Genomic DNA, 17,094 nt, shown 5'->3' on the forward strand with positions numbered 1-17,094 from the left:
TACGCAGACTTTGCTAAATTGGACTAACAAGTTAGCTGCTATTTTTAAAGCATTGAAGCACATTGTACCAAATAATTTCAGCTCACCGGTTTATCCTAATATCACCTCTAAAATGGTAGTTGGACACCTTTGAATTATTCCAAAACACTATGCTCACAATTTTTTGTTAAACTGGACACCCTATGGTAATGGTACTAACAAGACTGACTATCACTTCCAAGCAGACAACAGGTGTGTACAGGTGCATACTATTCACTGTCTTTTTCCTTATGTGCAGGCATTGCAGGACCTTGGGTATCCATGGTTATGACCACTAGCAGCTGTCACTTTATCAGTGGTCGTAACCATGGCTACCTAATGTCCTGCAATGCCTGCACATGAGGAAAGAGACATAATGAATCAGAAAAACTATACTACATTTCTATCTGGAGGTATTTGCTAATATTATTAATTTTCCACCTACTATATATTGGGATAGGATCTTGGAGATGGGAATACCCTTTTAATTTTTCTTAATCTCATTAAGTGCCAAATACTTTGATTACTAATATCTCCACAATGGCGAGGCAAAATTAAAAGCAAGTTTTATTGTACTCTGCAGCTACTGCTGCATAGTGTGTCCAGTTCAGTTCAACATAAAAAATTGTTGAAAAAATCCTTTAAGAGGACATTTTTTACATTTTGCAAACATATCTGTATTAAAAATAGGAATCATACAACTTTCCCACCAGGCACTGGGGCTTTTTTTAGACTTTAATTTTCCTGTTGTTTCAGGTGTAAAGACATGTATATTAGCAGCAATGGTCAGATCCTGATCCTGTGCTTTGTATTGAAGCACCTTATGAGCATGTGCAAATGTCATTTTGAAGGGGAGAGGGGGAGCTGTGTCATCAGCTTTTGTGAGTACTGAATCCTGTGTTACCAGCTGTGTATAGAGGTATTGGTCTGACATTGTAATCCTGTCTCTGATGAACATTTCTGAAAACTCTTCCTGAAAGGACAAGTACTAAGAGTCTAAGGCCATGTTCACACTTTGCGGGTTTTACCGCGGATCCGCGGCGATTTTGATGCTGCGGGTCCGCAGCAGTTTCCATAGCGTTTACATTTACATGTAAACCCTATGGAAACCGCAAACCGCTGTGCACATGCTGCGGGAAAAACCGCGCAGAAACGCAGCGGTTTACATTCCGCAGCATGTCACTTCTTTGTGCAGAATCGCTGCGATTCTGCACCTATAGGAATGCATTGATCCGCTAACTTCCCGCATGGGGCTGTGCCCACGATGCGGGAAGTAAGCGGATCATGTGCAGATGGTACCCAGGGTGGAGGAGAGGAGACTCTCCTCCAGGCCCTGGGAACCATATTTGTGTAAAAAAAAAAGAATTAAAATAAAAAATAATGATATACTCACCTCTCAGCGCTGCACGCGGCCGTCCAGTATCAGGGTTGGTGTGCGAGCAGGGCCTGCGGTGACGTCGCGGTCACATGACTGTGACGTCACGAAGGTCCTTCTCGCACAGCATCTTTGGAACCGGACCGCCGCGTGCAGCGCCGGGGAGATCGGGACGTCAGAGGGTGAGTATATAACCATGTTTTATTATTTTTAACATTACTATTGATGCTGCATATTGCTGCATATGCAGCATCAATAGTATAGGAGTAAACCCGCAGCGGAAACCGCAAAACAAACCGCGATAAATCTGCCGGGATAACCGCAGCGGTTTTGCCCTGCAGATTTATCAAATCCGCTGCGGGAGAACCCGCAGAGGGACGCCGCAAAGTATGCACATAGCCTAAGAAAATCCCCAGTGGCCAGTGTGAAAATAGCAAGATTATTGTTAAATAAAAAAAATATTACTTCTATAGCGTCAACCTATTCCACATCACTTTACAATTCAGAGGGTACAAGCAAGATAAGACATTACTGGGTAACACATGGTTCAACTCCCTGCATATAATCGGGGAATAAAAAATTGATATGAAAAATCCGGGAAGCGGGAGAGCGGTGCCCTCCTGTTCAACACTGAGACAGCCCTTAAAGGGAACCTGTCACCCCCAAAATCGAAGGTGCGCTAAGCCCACCGGCATCAGGGGCTCATCTACAGCATTCTGTAATGCTGTAGATAAGCCCCCGATGTAACCTGAAAGATGAGAAAAAGAGGTTAGATTATACTCACCCAGGGGCGGACCCGCTGCAGTTTTGGTCCGATAGGCGTCGCGGTCCGATCCGATGGGCGTCACGGTCTGGTAAGATGGGCGTCGCGGTCCGGTAAGATGGGCGTCGCGGTCCGGTAAGATGGGCGTCGCGGTCTGGTCCGGGGCCTCCCATCTTCTTATAATGATGTCCTCTTCTTGTCTTCACGCTGCGGCATCGGGACAGGCGTACTTTGTCTGTCCTGTTGAGAAAAAAGGTCAGAGAGGCCCGGCGCCTGCACAGTGCAGTACTTTGCTCTGCCCTCAACAGGACAAAGTACGCCTGTCCCGGAGCCGCAGCGTGAAGACAAGAAGAGGACGTCATCCTAAGAAGATGGGAGGCCCCGGACCGCGACGCCCATTGGATCGGACCGCCCGCCCAGGTGAGTATAATCTAACCTCTTTTTCTCATCTTTCAGGATACATCGGGGGGCTTATCTACAGCATTACAGAATGCTGTAGATAAGCCCCTGATGCCGGTGGGCTTACCTCACCTTCGATTTTGGGGGTGACGGTTCCCTTTAATTTTTTGACAAATCAGCCACTGTTCACAAGGTTAATAAGGTATTGATCCTCACTTCTTATGTCCTTGTGTTTTTCAGTCTGCCAGATGTCTCCAGTCCAACCCCAGAGCCACCAACAAAGGTAACTACTTGTGCACAGCACCTTCTTGCTTTGCTGCTGCTTGCATTTCCATTAATCAGAACTAACTCTTTCCTAATAATTTGCAGTAATACCTTTTTATGCCGAAGTTTTGTTTTGGGTTTTAATAGTATAACTCCTAAAACTAGTTTGCATTTAGTTGGCAATGGATAAACTGGGAAGCGGGAGGGGAATGTGAGCAGGAAGATGTCTGACAAGCCTCTCTGGTCGGTGGATTCCTCTTTATTCATGACGTTGGATGCATCTTAAATACACGGCCTCCTGAATATTTTTGCAGAGAAACTTACATTTTTGTGAAATTTCTTCATATGTTTAGTTTTTCTGATTGCTGAATGTACTCATTCCCCGGATGTGGACCAGAACTTAGTCCAATCTTGTTGTCAATTTAACACATGGATTTTTTCCCCCCTTCTGGACCTTTATGTAAAAATATACTGAGTACGTTCCCCCATCTAAATTTGCAGAAAAGGAAAGTGTCTGACAAGCCCGTGGAAGCCGAAGAGGACTACTCAAAATATAATTCAAATGACAAAGGCAAAAAGGTGGGCATGTTTTCTCTAAAACGTCTAGTTTCCAACGAATACTGGAAGATTTTAAGTATAATACACTTTTCTTACACCAGATCTGGGCTGCTATGTTTATTTCCTTGCATAGTTCTGGCGCTTTTCTATCTGTGATTGTCCTTTTGCTTCTTACTGCCTATCTTATGTCTGTCCAATGTGGGGGTCCTTTTGTGTTATATTAATAGGTTTATATACCCAGTGTGTAAGAATGTTAAATACAGGAACATATGGAATTTAGAATTTTATTAAATTGTTTTGTTTTATGAAGTTTGGAGAGAGAAAAAAAATCAGTTTTATATAGCTCAATATATAACTAGAAATATAAACCATAACCAGTGCATTTCCATTGATGGAAAACTTCTGAAATGTCAGGCACTCTCCCACTTAGGCCTCATTCAGACGTCTTTGTATCACATATAAGTTCTATCTTTGTTTTTAAAATAATAGAATATGTATTCATTATAGTCTGTGTGACGCTGGGTAAGCTGAGTACAACAAACTAATAGTTAGAGGCAAAGTCCGGGGTCAGATACCTGAAGTCAGAGAGCATCCAAAGCAGAAGGGATAATCCACTAGAATTGTCACAACAAATCCAACATCGTAAACAGAATCAGAAGTTGGACACAAAGCAAACACACACACCTACAGCAAAGCTACAACTGACAAATCTGCTGTTCACAGCAAGCCAACTATATACCAAGTAAGTCATTTGAGGATGGGCACTCAACTTGGTTATGTAGATAGTATTGAATATGCTTTTTTATTTCAAATAGCAGTCCCAGTATAAACGTTTCGGTCTGTCATAGACCTTCTTCAGTACAACCGACTGCTCAAGAGCTAAATATGTGAGATGTCTCAGGATATAACGTAGATCCTTGTATGTAGGAATACTTGTGGATCATAAAGAGGACTGGACTGGTCGCTCCGGTATAATTTAGGGGATAGTGTTGTTTATAGGTGGTACATTTTCATTAAGGTATAGCGTAGCTACTGGCAGTAATAGTATGCGGCAAGATTGTATATCTATTGTAGGTAGAGCAGGATTAGATAACCCTGTGAATAAAGGCTATACCATGTATAATGAGAGAGAGATTATAGCCGCAGGATGGAATATGCATCAGTAGTGTTTCGGTCCCCAGAATACTACGGAGTATGAGTGGGACGTGCCAAAAAAGGAAGCGTACCTAAGTGTTAAGTATAGTAACGCCACGCAACGCGGTATCCGCCGCTGGTTGCTCTGGTTGAGCAACCAGCGGCGGATACCGCGTTGCGTGGCGTTACTATACTTAACACTTAGGTACGCTTCCTTTTTTGGCACATCCCACTCATACTCCGTAGTATTCTGGGGACCGAAACACTACTGATGCATATTCCATCCTGCGGCTATAATCTCTCTCTCATTATACATGGTATAGCCTTTATTCACAGGGTTATCTAATCCTGCTCTACCTACAATAGATATACAATCTTGCCGCATACTATTACTGCCAGTAGCTACGCTATACCTTAATGAAAATGTACCACCTATAAACAACACTATCCCCTAAATTATACCGGAGCGACCAGTCCAGTCCTCTTTATGATCCACAAGTATTCCTACATACAAGGATCTACGTTATATCCTGAGACATCTCACATATTTAGCTCTTGAGCAGTCGGTTGTACTGAAGAAGGTCTATGACAGACCGAAACGTTTATACTGGGACTGCTATTTGAAATAAAAAAGCATATTCAATACTATCTACATAACCAAGTTGAGTGCCAAGTTTCTTTACTTTATTTATGTCTACTGGTTTGGGGAACCTACCTTGTGCACCAACACAGTAGTGCCACGATATACTTCACTATTTGAGGATGGGCGGCACCTGGGGAAACGCTCGCAGACTAGACCAGATTGAGCCGCAGGACTGTCAATCAAAATGCTGACAGCACACCCTAGGATCAGATTGGATGACTGAAATGTCACTCACAAAACCGACAGTCCAGCACTCTCCAGATTCCATTGGGGCGACTGAGCTGTTACAGCGTCCCTAGATGCTTCACAGACCCATACAAGTCTATGGGTCATAAAAGATTATAAGCGGCACAAAGATGGCATTTTGCCATCCATGCGCTGTCAGCGATTAACATTTTAGTGGGTTGGAGAATCTATGCAGTTTATTTTTCATTAGTGGTAAAAAGTAACGCAATGACCAAATACTGATGAAGAACAGTCAATATTTCTGTGTATGAGAAAAATGGACGTATGAATGAAGGCTTATAGCTAGAGAAAAAGGGTTTTGGAGGATTTTACAATTTAAATATTACATTTTTTAGTTACCTGATGCTAAAAATTACAATTTCACTTGCTATTTTGTGTGTGGCCAGTGCTGGTGAATAGTAGCCACTTCGCACACAACCTTTTTTATTTGCTGGTCTGCACCGTGTTAGAAATCACTGCGCCAGAAAATGATCCAGGCGATTGATCTCCAGTGCTGAGCACAAGGAAGCACCAGTATGCTGCGGCGATATCTACTGTGGACGCAGGAGTAGCAGAAAAGTTATGTTTTGCATGATCTAGCAGTGGTCATAATCTGCCCATGACTGACGTAGATGTCATCCACATGAATGAAAGGCAGAAGTCCTGTATTATTAGGCTCACTGCAGGAACTGAGGATGGTCCAGTGCTCCCATTGGACTGCTAGGTCCTCATTTACTTACCGTCTAAAGTTGTTTTTTTTATTTATTTTTTTTATTTTATTTTCTCAAGTCCACCAGGCTCAGGATACGTAATAAAACACTTGTTTAGAACAGGCCTGTGGCGTCGGTAAACAAAACCTCAGATTCCCCAATTTCCCTGACCCCACAGCCCTGGTCACTACTGAGCATGTACATAAAGTGAAGCACAGATTCATCTCCACTAACAGCCGAGATCTTCAGATCAGGAACAGAACAGACATTTATAGGACATTTCACAACTTCCCAAAACTCTTATGAAAACGTTTACAGCACATCCTGCATTGTACTACTGTACCCAATGTATTCTATAATTTAGGAGTCAGTCTATTTTATACCGACTCCACCAAAATATACACCGGCTCGACTCCACATCGCTGGTTTAGAAGCTCATTCTAAAAATAATAAGATGGTGGCAACTGTTCAGAAGAGGAGAACTTGGTGATGGGTTCCCTGTAATTGAGCGTCACATCCAAACAATATGATCCTTTTGGACATGTGCTGATCCTTAGGAGTGATCCTCTGAGTAAGGCCGTGGTCACACTTGCGAGTGCAATTTGAGAAACTCGCATGAGTCTCTCCCCTCAATACCCTGCACTGCCGTCAGCTCGAGCGTTCAGCTGCATAGAAATACATGCAGCTGCACGCTCCGATCCCGAGTGTTGGCGGCAGCCCCGGGTGTTGAGGCGAGTTTCTCACATTGCACTCGCAAGTGTGACCCCGGCCTAAAGCTAAAAATCCAACTTTTTGACAATGGTGGATCCACAACAATACAGCCTCCAAACTTTTATTTACCTGATCCAACTGATTCAGAGATACATGAAGATCTGTACTGAGTACCAGGCAGGTGATAATGAACTTTACCTGGACCTGAACGTGTCAGCCGGCTGCAGGTGCATACGGATCTCCTTCAGAGACCAGGATAGTTAAACTTTAGGAGTGAGCTCCATTACTCCAGCCAAACATTTGGTCTTAAGGTACCTTCACACGAAACGACTTTGTAACGATATCGCTAGCGATCCGTGACGTTGCAGCATCCTGGCTAGCGATATCGTTTAGTCTGACACGCAGCAGCGATCAGGATCCTGCTGTGATATTGCTGGTCGCTGAATAAAGTTCAGAACTTTATTTGGTCATCCGATCGCCGTGTATCGTTGTGTTTGACAGCAAAAGCAACGATACCAGCGATATTTTACACTGGTAACCAGGGTAAACATCAGGTTACTAAGCGCAGGGCCGCGCTTAGTAACCCGATGTTTACCCTGGTTACCAGTGTAAAATGTAAAAAAAACAAACAGTACATACTTACATTCGCATCCCCCGCCGTCTGCTTCCCACACTGACTGAGCGCCGCAAAGTGAAAGTGAAAGCACAGCGGTGACGTCACCGCTGTGCCCTGCTACTGCCGGCGCTCAGTCAGTCAGTCAGTGCAGGAAGCGGACGCCGGGGGACGCGAATGTAAGTATGTGCTGTTTGTTTTTTTTACATTTTACGCTGGTAACCAGGGTAAACATCGGGTTACTAAGCGCGGCCCTGCGCTTAGTAACCCGATGTTTACCCTGGTTACCCAGGGACCTCGGCATCGTTGGTCGCTGGAGAGCGGTCTGTGTGACAGCTCTCCAGCGATCAAACAGTGACGCTGCAGCGATCGGCATCGTTGTCGCTATCGCTGCAGCGTCGTTTCGTGTGAAGGTACCTTTAAGTTTTTATCTGATCTATCTAATGTGTAGTCATCCAAGTAGCCTCCACTTTGCTTTTTCTGTTTCTGAGATCGGAGCCCTATCCTCTTCACGTCCAAAATGTTTGGTGCAGAGGTATAGGGACATTTTGGAAGGTCTAAACTACACCTCCCCTGCCTTTCTCTGCCCCAGGGTGGACACAGCACTGTCCTCCTCAATGATGGTCCATTCCACAACCATGGAAAAGGAGGAGAGGCAGTGGGTCAGGTTTACCATAGAGCTTTGCAGGGGCCATTTCTGGACATGACCAGACCTGGACAGCAATCTAGGAGCCAGCTGCAGAGCAGTGGCCAGTAGGCATAGTGACTACACATTAGTTATGTAAAAATCTAATTTTCAGTAGGAAACCAAATGGGAAGGTGCTGCTGTGAAACAAGTTGGTTGTCAGGTTTAGTATTGTTTATTGACAAACCGAAATTTATGCTGCGTTTTATGGACCCGACATACTTAATGTGGGTAAACTGTATTCACTGTGTTTTCCATTCACAGACTAATAGTAAGATGACCGCAGCTCAGAAATCCCTCGCTAAAGTGGACAAAAGTGGAATGAAAAACATATCGTCTTTTTTTAGTCCAAAGGCCAAAAGCTCAAAATAAGAAGAATGAGATCGTTATATGGAAATTCAATGCTTTTTATTTAATTAAAAAAAATATTGTTTTGTTACAAGTAGTTTATTTACTTGGATTAAGAAATGAGATTTATATGTTCTAGTTTTTGCATTTATACTAAGGCACTGATCACACTAGCGTCATGTCTTTCTTATAATGGCGCTGTGGATTACATTTCAAATAGACACTGGCAAAAACTGAAATTGGACCCTCCACCATTCCCAGCAAAAGCAGCATCCTTTAAGAAAGATATAACTGTATTTTAAAATAAAAAGTTTAAACATCTCATTTTCGTTCACCCTAGTTGTCTATTTCAGTTGAGGGAAGATGTAGAAAAAAGGGAAATGTGAATTTGGCTTACTATAACATTTAAAGGGCATCTGTCAGTAGGCAACACAGCATAGCCAGCTCCTAGATTAGTTAAAACTTAACATTTAATATGCATACTTAAAACCATTACCAACCAAAATAATAAGGTGCTCATGATTATCAGTGCGCTTAATAAAATGGCACAATGTCACCCAAATGTTGTCTTCTGGTTCTCCAAGGGTTCATATAGCGCCAGGATATGTGAGACCAAAATATGGAGAGAAGGAGAACGAGGGGGGGGAGAGAATGGAGCCTACTTTCCCTGTCGTGCCCTCTGCAACAAACTCCCGCCCTCACAAGGGCAGTTCCCAAGTATGAGCCTACGTTGTGGTGCCCATGATAAATGTAGCCTCCCTGGATAACAGGTCTTCCCTTCCCAACGCGTTTCCTCCCCTGTTCAGGGGGTTCATCAGGGGAAGTTGTCCAGGCTAATGGAGGTTTTCTGCAGTAACAGATACGACCTCCCTATGTGAAAGATTCCTCTATGTGAGGGTAAAAAGTCTCTCTCCTGTTCAGCACTTGCTGCCATTATATAGAAAAGTGGGCAGTACTAAGGTGCGGCGTCTGTCATCACTTCCCTTTTTTTCCCTCTATAGGTCAGATAGTAGCTTCCAAATATTCCCTTTTATAGATAATATATTCAGTAGTTCATAGTGCTCCCCCGCAACATTCTTTGTTTCCTTTTATTTAAATGTTATTTATTCCCTTCATGTAGTCTGGCTGTATGCCACTCTGCGCATGCGTCTTTTCATTTACCTGATTACAGGTGCTAATCTGCCGTTTGCCGGCAACCGCCTTTGGATAGATCAGGCGCTTCGGTCACGTGACCACAGGTCCTGGTCAGTGCCGTTTTCAAATTTCTTATTGCGCGAAGCGCCTGATCTATCCAAAGGCGGTTGCCGGCAAACGGCAGATTAGCACCTGTAATCAGGTAAATGAAAAGACGCATGCGCAGAGTGGCATACAGCCAGACTACATGAAGGGAATAAATAACATAATTTAAATAAAAGGAAACAAAGAATGTTGCGGGGGAGCACTATGAACTACTGAATATATTATCTATAAAAGGGAATATTTGGAAGCTACTATCTGACCTATAGAAGGGAAAAAAAGGGAAGTGATGACAGACGCCGCACCTTAGTACTGCCCACTTTTCTATATAATGGCAGCAAGTGCTGAACAGGAGAGAGACTTTTTACCCTCACATAGACGAATCTTTCACATAGGGAGGTCGTATCTGTTACTGCAGAAAACCTCCATTAGCCTGGACAACTTCCCCTGATGAACCCCCTGAACAGGGGAGGAAACGCGTTGGGAAGGGAAGACCTGTTATCCAGGGAGGCTACATTTATCATGGGCACCACAAAGTAGGCTCATACTTGGGAACTGCCCTTGTGAGGGCGGGAGTTTGTTGCAGAGGGCACGACAGGGAAAGTAGGCTCCATTCTCTCCCCCCCCTCGTCCTCCTTCTCTCCATATTTTGGTCTCACATATCCTGGCGCTATATGAACCCTTGGAGAACCAGAAGACAACATTTGGGTGAGATTGTGCCATTTTATTAAGCGCACTGATAATCCTGAGCACCTTATTATTTTGATTGGTAATGGTTTTAAGTATGCATATTAAATGTTAAGTTTTAACTAATCTAGGAGCTGGCTATGCTGTGTTGCGTATTTATATTGGTCAGACTAATCCAGAGCAGATTGCTTTGGGTTGTTTTTTCTTTGTTTTTCTGAGTATACAGTTAGGTCCATATATATTTGGACAGAGACAGCATTTTTCTAATTTTGGTTATAGACATTACCACAATGAATTTTAAACAAAACAATTCAGATGCAGTTGAAGTTCAGACTTTCAGCTTTCATTTGAGGGTATCCACATTAAAATTGGATGAAGGGTTTAGGAGTTTCAGCTCCTTAACATGTGCCACCCTGTTTTTAAAGGGACCAAAAGTAATTGGACAGATTAAATAATTTTAAATAAAATGTTCATTTCTAGTACTTGGTTGAAAAGCCTTTGTTGGCAATGACTGCCTGAAGTCTTGAACTCATGGACATCACCAGACGCTGTGTTTCCTCCTTTTTGATGCTCTGCCAGGCCTTCACTGTGGTGGTTTTCAGTTGCTGTTTGTTTATGGGCCCTTCTGTCTGAAGTTTAGTCTTTAACAAGTGAAATGCTGCTCAATTGGGTTGAGATCAGGTGACTGACTTGGCCCTTCAAGAATATTCCACTTCTTTGCTTTAATAGACTCCTGGGTTGCTTTGGCTTCATGTTTTGGGTCATTGTCCATGTGTAGTATGAAACGACGACCAATCAGTTTGGCTGCATTTGGCTGGATCTGAGCACACAGTATGTCTCTGAAGACCTCAGAATTCATTTGGCTGCTTCTGTCCTGTCACATCATCAATAAACACTAGTGACCCAGTGCCACTGGCAGCCATGCATGCCCAAGCCATCACACTGCTTCCGCCGTGTTTTACAGATGAGGTGGTATGCTTTGGATCATGAGCTGGACCACGCCTTCGCCATACTTTTCTCTTTCCATCATTCTGGTAGAGGTTGATCTTGGTTTCATCTGTCCAAAGAATGTTCTTCCAGAACTGTGCTGGCTTTTTTAGATGTTTTATAGCAAAGTCCAGTCTAGCCTTTTTATTCTTGATGCTTATGAGTGGCTTGCACCGTGCAGTGAACCCTCTGTATTTACTTTCATGCAGTCTTCTCTTTATGGTAGATTTGGATAGTGATACGCCGACCTCCTGGAGAGTGTTGGTCACTTGGTTGGCTGTTGTGAAGTGGTTTCTCTTCACCATGGAGATGATTCTGCGAGATCATGGAGATGATTGTCTTCCGTGGACACCCAGGGCTTTTTGCATTGATGAGTTCACCAGTGCTTTCTTTCTTTCTCAGGATATACCAAACTGTAGATTTTGCCACTCCTAATATTGTAGCAATTTCTCTGATAGGTTTTTTCTGTTTTCAGAGCTTAAGGATGGCTTGTTTCACCTGCATGGAGAGCTCCTTTGACCGCATGTTTACTTCACAGCAAAACCTTCCAAATGCAAGCACCACACCTCAAATCAAATCCAGGCCTTTTATCTGCTTAATTGAGAATGACATAGCGAAGGGATTGCCCACACCTGTCCATGAAATACCCTTGGAGTCAATTGTCCAATTACTTTTGGTCCCTTTAAAAACAGGGTGGCACATGTTAAGGAGCTGAAACTCCTAAACCCTTCATCCAATTTTAATGTGGATACCCTCAAATGAAAGCTGAAAGTCTGAACTTCAACTGCATCTGAATTATTTTGTTTAAAATTAATTGTGGTAATGTCTATAACCAAAATTAGAAAAATGTTGTCTCTGTCCAAATATATATGGACCTAACTGTATATCTGTCAGTTGGATCAACCCTTTTAAGCCATCTGTATTGTCATGCAGGTGGTAGAAAGTTTACTCAAATGATACCTTGATATCTGTAATCCAATGTCTGGTTCCTGAGAAATCCACATTTTTCAAATATGTAAATGAGATGAAAAGGTCTCTGGAGGCAGACTAGAGAAGATCCTACTCTGTAAATGAGCTGAATAGATCTCTGTTCCATATTTGAAAAAATGTGGATTTCTCAGGAACCATTCTTTGGATTACAAATACTTTTATATCATTTGATTCAGTTTTTCCCCTTGCCCATGACCGCACCTGAGAGCGAGTGGGATCCGCCTCTATAACTAGACAGGAAGCTAAGAGCACAAAATATAAAAGGCAACTCCCATTTTCTCCTTCAATGTGGTTTCCTGTCCTCTGGATGTAGGAGTCTTTAGCACATGGCTGGAGCAGCCGTGAATCATAGAACACCATAGTGTGTTCTGAAGCAACTTCCAGTGTCTAGGGGTCTAGATGGGTGCTGAAATGCTAATATCAGTTTGGGAGAATCTACATTTAATGCTTAAAACAAAACCTGAGATAAAAACAAAGTGAGCAAATATCCTGCAGTAAATAAATAGCAACAGTACATGAAAATAGCATGGGGTAATTGGGCAACATAATTTTGATCAAAAAATCGTAATGGCCATCCCACCACGTCAAGGTAACCCTATTCGTAACGGGCCTAACCTCTAGTATTAAAACCTTACCATATGTGAAATTATATAAATATGAATAAGGGCTGAGCAGGACCGAGACCCCAACTAATGGACATCCAACCATGGGGAGCTATACAAATATATTTTGATACTAGAGTTTATTACCGTCCCAAATAAGGTCACCTTGATGTGATGGGATGGCTTTTTACCTTTTTTTTTTTTTTTTTTTTTAATAAAAATTGTTAGCTAAGTACCCTATGTTATTTTCATGCACTATTGCTATTTATTTACTGCAGGGTATTTTCTCACTTTGTTTTTTATCTTCGGTTTTGTCTGTTTAGTGGCCAGTGTGAACAAGCACCTACACGTTGCTTGCATACCAACTTATATTCCAGCTCATCTTTAGGTTTTTGTTTCATGTTTTTGCACTCTCTGCAAATAAGGGTGTGGCCTCCCTTTTCTTTAAGCTGGACATGACTTTTTATATAGCTCCCCATGGCTGGGTGTCCATTAGTCTGAGTTTCTGTACTTCTCAGCCCTTATTCACATTTATGTCACTTCACATATGGTAAGCTTTTAATACATGAGGTTAGGACCATCCTGAATAGGGTCACCTTGACGTAATGGGTGGCTTTTACTTTTTTTATTAATCAAAATTATGTTAACTAAGTAACCTATGTTGTTTTCATGTACTATTGATATCTATTTACTGCAGAGTATTTGCTCACTTTGTTTTTCTTAGGTTTTGTCTGTTTAGTGGCCAGTGGGAACATGCACAAGTTGCATGTATACCAACTTATATTCCAGTTCATTGCTTTAGGTTTCTTATTTAGTGCTTCAGTACCTACCTATGCTTGATGTCTGGCCTGGGGCCTTGTGTTTCTCGTGTGGCCTGTAGCATGGCGTGTGGCCTTGCGTTTATCTTTTACGTGGTGTGGCTTAGTTGGTTAAAAAGACTGTCTTATCAGATCCTGTGTTCGAATCTCGGTAGTGTCTGGCCTCATGTCTTGTGTGTTTGGCCTGCTACCTCATGTTTGGCCTGCCTGAAGGTTTTCCGCTGCTTCATAGTTGTTGAATAGCCTGCCAACTCAGGTCTAGGGTTTTCTTTGGCTGCCTGTGCCTAATGTCGTGACTTGATGGGGCATTTGATGAAGTATGACTTTCACTGGTATGTACAACTTTGGGGGCTGTGGCATTTTCCTGGTTAGCCAGCCGACTTGGGAATCTTGTAGGTCTGTTTTTCACTACTGTTTCAAAGCTTCACTACCCTTTACTGGTAATACTGCTGATATTGGTAAGGATGGCTTCCGGATGATGCAATCGGTCTGTGGTGATTGTATTAAACAATAGGGTCTTGATAAACTACAGTCCTGAGGGTAGCTGGTGAGTCCAACAGATATCCTGTTAATCCCTCATTCTTGGATAGCATATTGAACTAGTTCACATTTAACATTTGTCTGTTTTTCCTCTTGGTAGGAGGGGTAAATGGTTGCACTAATCAGAATGAAACCCTTGTAAGTACAGTGTAGGGAGTCTCAAAATGGACTGGCTGACTTTAAAGGGAACCTGTCACCCCCAAAATCGATGGTGAGGTAAGCTCACCGTCATCAGGGGCTTATCTACAGAATTCTGTAATGCTGTAGATAAGCGCCCGATGTTACCTGAAAGAGGAGAAAAAGCGGTTATAATATACTCACCCAGGGGCGGTCCCGCTGCGGTCCGGTCCGATGGGTGTCTCAGGTCCGCTCCGGCGCCTCCTATCTTCATTCCATGACGTCCTCTTCTGGTCTCCACGCCGCGGCTTCGGCGCAGGCATACTTTGTCTGCCCTGTTGAGGGCAGAGCAAAGTACTGAAGTGCGCAGGCGCCTGGCCTCTCTGACCTTACCAGCGCCTGCGCACTGCAGTACTTTACTCTGCCCTCAACAGGGCAGACAAAGTACGCCTGCGCTGAAGCCGCGGTGCGGAGACCAGAAGAGGACGTCATGGAATGAAGATGGGAGGCGCTGTACCGGACCTGAGACGCCCATCGGAGCGGGACCGCCCCTGGGTGAGTATAATCTAACGTCTTTTTCTCCTCTTTCAAGTAACATCGGCAGCTTATCTACAGCATTACAGAATGCCGTAGATAAGCCCCTGATGCCGGTGAGCTTACCTCACCATCGATTTTGGGGGTGACAGGTTCGCTTTAAGCTTGGCAAAATATCTACATCCAAGTTATCCATCTTGTTGGAGTTGGTCATGGTTGTGATAAAACAAATGAATAGCGATGAGCGAACGTGCTCGGATGAGAGGTTATCCCAGCATGTCGAACAGTCGCGAGACATGCAGGATCGGGGACTCGAACATGCTCGTATAACACCTTATCCAAGCACTTTTGCTCTTCACTACAAATGAAATCATTGTAAGTCGAGTTACTCTTCTGGGTCTGGAGTCATAGTTTGGACTAATTGATATTTAAGTTGGTTAATCATTTAGGTTCCAGGTTATCTTTCTAGTGGGATTTGTAGCTTACGTATGGCTAAGCTGAACAAAACCAGTGTAAGTCCATTTGATCCTACCGGTCTGGTGTCACAAGATGGACTGCTAAATATTTTAAGTTGATAAACATTTAAATTTCTGTTTACCCTCCTAGTTAGAGGTGCGAGATGGATAAGGCTGTTCTAAGCTAAAGAAAACCACCATAAGTCCAGTTAAGGCTCCTAGATGGAGTCACAAAATGGACTTGTGGTCGCTAAGTGATTAAACTCTCAATGCCCCAGTACACTGGTATGGATGCAATCATATAGAGAAAAACTGAATTCCAGAACCAAAAGGTACAAAAAAACTGAGAAAATGGAAAATATTATTTAGTCTTAAACAATACAAAATGCCACAGTCCTTTAGATCATAGTTGCAGGCATTAGGATATATACAGTCTGGGCATAGTAAGGTTACTTGTGTAAAAAAAACACTAACACTAGACTGAAAAACAACCCAATATACAATCCCATATAGAACAAACAATCAGGGAGTAAACAATAAGCTAAATGTGTTGAGTCATATTTTAACAGGGAACCATGAAATGGAGGGTAAACAAATACCTGCTTAGGGACCTGAGGCACACCTAAGACCCGACGCACGTTTCGGCTGTGTAGCCTTCTCTAGTTACTGAGAATATAAATTCTCCTAATAGCTGTTTTATTTAGATACTCGACTATCCTGTCTCTTCCAGGGCAGTGCTCCGGTCACATGATCAGACATGTGGTTTCAGGTTGCGTGACCAGACTGCCTCCCTTGACGCAGTCTCGGGGTGCGCCCGTCCTGATTGACAGGTGAGACGTGGAATCAGACGAGGTTGCTCCCCTTGGCAGATTTCATTTGTTGATTCTGCCAACGTGTGCATACATTATAAAACAAGCAACCTGGTCATGGTGGACTATAGGTGGGTGGTATTTATGGTAATTATTTTCCAGCTACATAGGATTGTTCCAACTAGACCCTGAATCAGGTATGCATGATTAATTGAGACCTTGTGTCTACGATTGGCTGCACTATAATATAAAGAGTTGTCCATGTCAGTGTGATATCCACGGAAGAAGGCTACACAGCCGAAACGTGTGTTGGGTCTTAGGTGTGCCTCACGTCCCTAAGCAGGTATTCTATTTATTGAACAAATAGAAGAAAAAATCCAGCTTCCAAAAATATCAAAATTTATTGAAGATAAAATCCAAGATCCAAAAACATGGTTCACAGGAGAAGAAATGGCAGCATGCTACATGTTTCGAACAATAAGTTCTTTTTCAGCTTTGAAAAAGAACTTATTGTTCGAAACATGTAGCATGCTGCCATTTCTTCTCCTGTGAACCATGTTTTTGGATCTTGGATTTTATCTTCAATAAATTTTGATATTTTTGGAAGCTGGATTTTTTCTTCTATTTGTTCTATTACTTTACGTGAAGACTGCACGTTATCCGGGCTTCCCCACAACAAATGCCTAGTAGGTGAGCTGGTTTTGTCACACTTTTTTTTATTCTATTTATCCTCTGTCATGGTTCACTGTTTAACCCCTTCATGACCCAGCCTATTTTGACCTTAATGACCTGGCCATTTTTTGCAATTCTGACCAGTGTCCCTTTATGAGGTAATAACTCAGGAACGCTTCAACGGATCCTAGCGATTCTGAG

The 17,094-nt window shown here is 42.9% G+C and overlaps 1 protein-coding gene across 2 annotated transcripts in view; it reads left to right on the forward strand.

Moving 5' to 3' along the window:
- The window catches only part of RNASEH2B (ribonuclease H2 subunit B), a 37,905-nt gene extending 29,365 nt beyond the window's left edge, over nucleotides 1-8,540 (forward strand). Inside the window, exons 9-11 of one of the 2 annotated variants that reach the window (XM_077298102.1) lie at nucleotides 2,796-2,838; nucleotides 3,321-3,398; nucleotides 8,363-8,540. In XM_077298102.1, coding sequence (XP_077154217.1) covers nucleotides 2,796-2,838; nucleotides 3,321-3,398; nucleotides 8,363-8,470 — 229 coding nt within the window. In that variant the 3' untranslated portion in view covers nucleotides 8,471-8,540. The remainder of the gene's footprint in view (nucleotides 1-2,795; nucleotides 2,839-3,320; nucleotides 3,399-8,362) is intronic. The other variant, XM_077298103.1, reaches the window with a different exon arrangement.
- The last annotated feature ends 8,554 nt before the right edge of the window (nucleotides 8,541-17,094 follow it).

The sequence above is a fragment of the Ranitomeya variabilis genome, chromosome 3 (assembly GCF_051348905.1).
Source record: "Ranitomeya variabilis isolate aRanVar5 chromosome 3, aRanVar5.hap1, whole genome shotgun sequence".
Taxonomy (NCBI): Eukaryota; Metazoa; Chordata; class Amphibia; order Anura; family Dendrobatidae; genus Ranitomeya; species Ranitomeya variabilis.